The 7,165-nt window shown below is 42.0% G+C and overlaps 1 protein-coding gene across 1 annotated transcript; it reads right to left on the bottom strand.

Moving 5' to 3' along the window:
* Nucleotides 1-5,585: 5,585 nt before the first annotated feature.
* On the bottom strand, nucleotides 5,586-6,491 carry LOC118935127 (olfactory receptor 11A1-like). Its single transcript, XM_036931180.2, has one exon. The coding sequence runs from the start codon at nucleotides 6,489-6,491 to the stop codon at nucleotides 5,586-5,588; it is 906 nt and encodes a 301-aa protein (XP_036787075.2).
* Nucleotides 6,492-7,165: the final 674 nt, after the last annotated feature.

Genomic DNA, 7,165 nt, shown 5'->3' with positions numbered 1-7,165 from the left:
TGTAGAAATGGGTAGGGGTGAGAGGATATAGCTTTTAAAAAGCGAATTCAATCCAATGCAAACACTTGATTTCTGCTCAGCATCTTGCCTTGACTATCATTCTTCCTAGCTTCCCGTCTGGCACCCTATTTTGCCTTTTCCAATGGGGACCCTTGGTCAAATCTGGCTCAGTTGCAGACTGCCTGTATTATCTGACTCTGCCCACCTGTTGAGCCCAGCAACCCTATTGTCCTCTCCCGTAGCCTCAACTGCAACCTCTTGCCAAAGCTGCCACCTGTTCTTTTGTCCATTCTGGCTAGAAGCATTTGCTTGAAACTGACCTAATGACCCTGCTTAGGCTAAGTTAAGCACTAGCTCTGGCAGAACCAGGGGCAGAAGCAAGGTGACAAGGTTGGACTGCAGGGATTTGCATGGTGTGACCCAGGCTCCCTTGGGGAGAGTAGGAACCTGGATGCATGAGAGGCTGCCTGATGCAGGGACTGCCAGTTCTGGGTGGGAGGAAGCACAACCAAAAGCTCCTAAGGTCCTTGGTCCAAAGAGAAAACCAAGTGGAGAAGTGAAATGAAAACCAAGTGTGGAGGGTGCTGGATCATCAGTGAACAGAAGGAAGAGGGTGGAGGAAAAGGAAAATATGGAGAGTCCTCTGAAAACAGCCAAGAAGTCCCAATACTGTCCCTAGGAAAACACCAGACAGCTGTTTACTGAGATACTACAATATGTCAAGCACTTCCTGGGCACTGGGTATATCTCAGTAGACAGGACATAGCCTCTTTCCTCAAGGAGCCTGCTGCATACTTGAGATCAAGAAACAAGTTCTTTATTCATTTCTGTGCGAGAAGTTCGCAATAGATGTAAGAGAAGGCTTCCTGGAAAAATGTTAGGAAGGTGAATAGTGGGGAGAAGAATGAACATTTAAAGCCTACCCACTTGGCTTCAGGATAAAGTCCAAATTCCTTGGCTTGGAGTAGAAGGCCCTTCATGAATTGGCTCCAGCTTCTAGGGTCTCGGTTGTCACCACCATTGCCCACACACTGAACATCCAGCCACACTGGATCACATGCAATATTTTGGACATTCACGCTTTCATTTCCAAGCCATTGCAGGTAATGATCACTTTGTATGGAATGGCCTCCTCAGGCCCCATCCGTGTAATCCTGCTTATTTATCTAGATTCAGCTCCTATGAAACCTCCATGGGAAAATCTTCCCTTTCCTCAGATTGGTTTGGGTGCCTGTATTAGTTTGCTAGGGCTTCCAGAACAAAGTACCACAAACTGAGTGGCCTAAACAACAAAAATTAATTTTCTCACAGTTTCAGAGGCCAGAAGTCCAAGATCCAGGTAGTATTAAATCCTTCTGAGGGCAGTAAATAAGAACCAGTCCCTTGCCTCTCTCCTAGCTTCTGGTGGCTTGCTGGCAATCTTTGGTGTTTCTTGGCTTATAAACACATTCCAATCTGTGCCTTCATTTTCACATGGTGTTGTCCCTGTGTGTTTGTCTTTGTGTCTAAATTTCCCCTTTTTATAAGGACACCAGTCATATTGAATTAGGGCCCACCTTAATGACCTCATTTTAACTTGATTGCTCTTTAAACACCCTATCTCCAATTAAGGTCACATTCTGAGGTACTGGGTATTAGAACCCAACATATCTTTCTTTGGAGGACAAAATTCAACCCATAACAATGATCCTCCCCAGCACTGACATAGGACACTTCCTTTGTCATGGCATTAATCAACCTGATTGCAATTGTCTGTTTACTTGTCTATCTTTCACTGAAATGTGAGCTCCATGAGGGCAGGGAACATACTTTATTCATTGTAGCAATCCTAGTACTTGAAACAAAACCAAACACCTAGCATGTATTCAGTACATATTTGTCACAGTATAAGTGTTACTCTTTTGATCAGAGGCCAATCCCTCTACACGTGCTTGAACCTTGGACCTTCCAGCCTTTGCAGGGACCATAAAATACTATATCCTGGTATCCTGCATCTTAGACTTCATCCTTTCTAATGAATTCTTCTTCCTAATAGTATTCAAACATTTTCTATTATTTCACAGTATAAAACCAAACATCTTCCCTTAACATCCCTGTTACAGCTCTCGCCAAACCATTTCCTTTCAGAGTCAAGTATCTCCAATGAATTATCTACACACAGTGTTCTGTATTCTGCACCTTTTATTAATTTCTTTATCTCAGTCCATTATGCATTCTGCAGCCATCACATTACCAAAAGTTCTTTTAGTGAGGTCATCAGTGTCCTCCTGGTAATCAGAAAGAATGGAGTCTTCTCTGTCCTCAGCATACTCCTCTTCTCAGCAGCCTTTAGTATAGTTTACCAGGCTTTCCTCCTTAAAAAACTCTCTTCTCCCTACTTGGCATGAGCCTACACACTTACAGCTTTCCTCCTACCTCTTTATGCTCTCTTCAGTCTTATTTGCTGGCTATTCTTCCTCTACATGACCACTAAATGATAGAATTCACAGGACTCCATTCTGGACTCTCTTCTTTTCTCCCTCTAAATTTTCCCTCTACATTTATCACCCATTTCCACGCTTTTAAACACCGTCTACATGCTGGTGACTTCTAAATTCACATGTTTAGCCCAGATATCTCTTCTGAGTTCTAGACCAATATATTTACCAACTTAACATCTGCTGGTATATCAGAATACTCTCATAGAAAACTGATGTCGTCATTTATCTTCTCCCCCAAAAACTTGGCCCTATTCCAGGGTTCTCCCATCCCAGTGAGTGGCAGGAGCACATATTCAATTCATAAGCCAGTAGCCTGAAAGTTCTTATTGATGCCTTTCTCTATAATCCATCACCAAACCTTATCATTTTTACCTCTGAATGTATAGAGTTCAACTGGACTCTCCCCATTTCTGCCACTACTGCCCTAGTCCATACTACCATCATTTTTCACTGTTAATATTATAAGTGTTCTAATTGGTTTCTCAGTGTCTATTAGCCCTCCAGTTGCATTAAAATTATTCTCCACATAGCAGCCAGAGTGAATTTAAAACATAAAATAGATCATGTCATTCTACTAAAAACCATTCAGAATTCCAATCTCACTGATAGTGAAATCCAGTGAGTCCTTGGATTATCTGGTTCCTGCATACTTTCCCAGCCCCATCTATGATGTTCTTCTCCTTGATCAGTACATTGTAACAACCGGTTTTTCTCTGTTTCCAAGACACGCCAATGTCTTTACCACCACAGGGCCCTGCTGATAATGTTCCTGTGTTGAAATCCTCCCCTCCCTTCTCCTACCCCACGTTATAACCTATTTGCCTGGTTTATTCCTATTTATTTTTCATGACTCTTTTCAAATGCCGTATCTTCAGAAAACTTTTCAGATATTTCCAACCCAACCCAAATTACGTACCCTTGTTATATGGCTTCCCAGCAGCCAGCGCTTTTCCTTTGTAACATTTATTACAGTATTAAATTATGGAGAGAACATCAGTATATATGTGGTACTGGAAGTTAAGGAAGTAATAATCTAGTAAGGAAGAAAAATATATAACCATTGAGCTATTCATTCAACAAGTATTTACTGAATGTCTCCTATGCCAAGCATTCTTCAAGGTACTGAAAATGCAGGGACAAATCACCAGATAATGCGGTTCCCCCTGAAACCTAGGTCCACAATGAATCCCATGGACACACAAGGGAGTTTCATTTCACTCAGTGTGTTGGATGGGAGAAAACAGTCAGGTAAGGCTTCCTGGTAAGGATGATGATGGATCCAAGTATTAAAGGATGAATGGGCATTAGCAAGGTGAAAAACAAATATGGGCAGGACTTTCCAAGCAAAAGGCATGAGTAAGGATGCAAAGTTGTGATATGGTAAATTGTGAGATGGAGGTGGGTGATCAGATTGAGGAAGGAGGTAGGAGCAGCATCATAGAAGACCTTGGATCCCATGCTGAGGAGCTGGATTTGATCCTGTGAAGACAGATATCTGCTGTGTGCAGTGCATTATGCTGGATACTTGAGGGTATACACAGAAATGACTTTTTGTCACTGTCCTTGAAGGATTTACAATCTTACTGAAAAGATAGGGAGCATACATAAAACAAAGAGCAGTGCATGCTACTTGTCAAATTGAAGGGGAATTAATAATTTCTCAGGGGAAGAAATGACATAAACAGGCAGTCAGGGAGAGTTCCAAGAGAAGGTAGAACTTGAATTGAATCTTAAACGAAAAAATACAAGGTGGATCTAGCCAAGTAAGGGACTTCTGATCTTCTGATCATTTGTGTTTGTTCATATGTTCTACCAAAATCTTTGCACATCTTTACTTTATGTTGTTTCATATTAATTCTGTATTACTCTTAAAATCAAAGTAAATAGAATATTGAGATTTTATATTCAAAGTCTCTTTATAGGCAGTGCTTTTAAGAACTACATAGTCTATAAACAATGTAAAAATATAAATTCTAAGCAATTTAAACACCTAGGTCACCTGACTGTAACATCTTTGAGGTGAGAAGTTGTATCTATATTGTTCACTATCCTATTTCCAGCCCCTGGCACAATGTCTGGATGGTATTATGCCCTCAAAACATATTGTTGATTCAATAAATGAATACATGTATTATCTCCCTTATCAGATCAGAGTTTTTGCTTTCCCTCTCTCTTGAAATGTAGCTTAAAAATACCAGTTGACAATGTTAGGCAGTTGGTAACAGATACAGAAATAAGAAACAAAAGGACAAGTGAGACCAGCAAGACAAATTCAGGCACACTGCAGAAGGAGGATCTGGGAGGTGAACCAAAAGCTGTAAGTGTGAGAGAAAACTCAACTTAGGAAAGAGTGTCTTGAGGCAAGCTACATGTCTCACAAATTGCTGTAAGTGCTTAATGTACATTTCTTCAAAACTAGTCTTCTAGTAGATTTCCATATATTTTATTAGATTCTACTTTTATCTTTTAAATTCCAGGCCAAGCAGAGGTGCAGTATTATTATTAGCCATTTAACACAGTCAGCCTCGTAGCTGAAAGTCTTGCCTGGGTGCTGAAGCAATCAAAGTGGCCCCTTCATTTAGGGAGCTCCCCCATTTTTATGGGAGTAACAGAGTTACCACCCATTCTCCAACCCCAGGATCTCCCAGTCTGATTTATAAACATGCACACACACACACACACACAGAGAGAGAGAGAGAGAGAGAGAGAGAGAGAGAGAGAGGAAACTGAGCAGAAGTAAAGCACACCTGTGAATCCTTACCTCCAGGATTGAATTTTTTGGGATATTTTATGCAACAATTATTTATTATCTATCCCAGAATTGTTCCCCTCCCATCAACTAGGAAGTGCTCCTCCCCTCTTGCAGTGTAAATATGGTCACAAAAAACTAGATCATTTCAAGGACACCAAGATAAATCTACCCACTCTTCCCCCAAATCAGCTAAATAGATGATTTGGAGATGAACCAGCATTTCAGGTTATAAAGACGATCATCTATTCTATGTCTTCCCAAGCAGACTGGGGGTTCCCTGAGGATGAGGACAGTGCCTTGACCTTCAGACTGCCATCAATTTTGCTGACTGAATGGAGCTCATCACTGTAGTATCAAATCTTCAACTTCCTCAGGGCCTCCTTGACATCTTTGTTTTTGAGGCTGTAGATAAGGGGGTTACACATGGGAGTGACAACAGTATAGAGTACAGAGAAGGTTTTGTTGAGAACTGGCACCTGGCCAGCCAAGGGCACAGCATAGACTAGGATCAAGGTCCCATAAAACAAAGTCACAACCAGTAGATGAGAGGAACAAGTAGAGAATGCCTTCTGCCTACCAGTCATGGAAGGTATATGCATGACTGTGGAAAGAATCCTCCAGTAGGATGTTAGGGTTAGTCCAAAGGGAGCCAGGGTCACCAGTGCTGTTAGACTCATGCAGACTAGGTTGACTAGATAGGGATCTGAGCAGGAGAGCTTCTGCAGAGGTTTCAGGTCACAGAAGAAGTGATCAATCTCATTACCACCACAGAAAGTCAAGCTGGATACCATAGCAGCCTGGAATACAGCTGCTACTGTGAAGCCACTAACCCATGAGCCAATTACGAGCCCCACAGTTATGGTCCCACGCATTAATGTTGGATAGTGCAAGGGCCGGCAGACAGCCAAGTATCGGTCATATGACATCACGGCCAGAAGATAACATTCAGTGCTGCCCAGGGCCCCAAAGAAGTAGAGCTGAATAACACAACCTACCATGGAGATCACTCTGTTCTCTCTCAGCAAGTCCACCATCATCCTGGGCATAATGTTGGATGTATAACAGACCTCCAGACAAGAGAGGTTTGCCAGAAAGAAGTACATTGGTGTCTGGAGTCCTCGCTGAGTGCTCACCAGAACCATGAGGAGGAGATTCCCAGAAATGGTTGCTAAGTAGACAATGCTAAAAACCAGGAAGAGCAAGGGACCCAGTTCTTTGAGGTCTCCAAATCCCAGTATGATGAATTCAGTCACCATCATAGTGGTATTTCCTGGCCATCCAGAAGTTAGAAGTTCCCGGGGAAGTGTTGGTTTCTCCATCATGTTATGTCAGATCACTTTTCCACTTAGGTTTCCTGCTTAGTCCAATTCTCTCAGTGGTTAGAGCTCTGCACTGAGGAGGGCATTTCTTGACGACTGGTCCTCATTATGGCCAGTTAAAATTGCCCTCAAAAAAACTGTCTTATAGAAATCAGTTGAACCTGCCACCCTGTCAGGGTATGGAATAGGGATGAGGAAACTTAATGGGAGAGGGAATGGCTCCGTGAAAATCTATCTCCATCCCTAAGGGAATGGCCCTTAGTACAGCCACACTGGAATTGAGTACAAATCCCCAAATTCACATTCAAAGGAAATGTGTAGAGCTGATGCTTGGCATCTTTTGTGCCATTTTGGACAGAAGAAATTCCCAAGGAAAGTCCTTACTAAATGTTGACAATTCAAAGAAATGGCAGGCCAGATAGCAAATCACATTTATGATCTTTTTTATCAGAGCATGAAGTGGGAACTTCAGCAGAGTATCATTCCATTCATGTTACTGGGCCATCCATGCTTATTTAGTAGCAACATCTGAGAAAGTAGAATGGTAGTTGCTGGAAAGACAGTAGATTCTGGGAAATATGTGTACATTCTAAAATGGAATAAAGAACTGGATG

The sequence above is a fragment of the Manis pentadactyla genome, chromosome X (genome assembly GCF_030020395.1).
Source record: "Manis pentadactyla isolate mManPen7 chromosome X, mManPen7.hap1, whole genome shotgun sequence".
NCBI lineage: Eukaryota > Metazoa > Chordata > Mammalia > Pholidota > Manidae > Manis > Manis pentadactyla.
The sequence above is the reverse complement of the archived record's forward strand: the minus strand, read 5'-3'. Positions and strand labels throughout refer to the sequence as shown.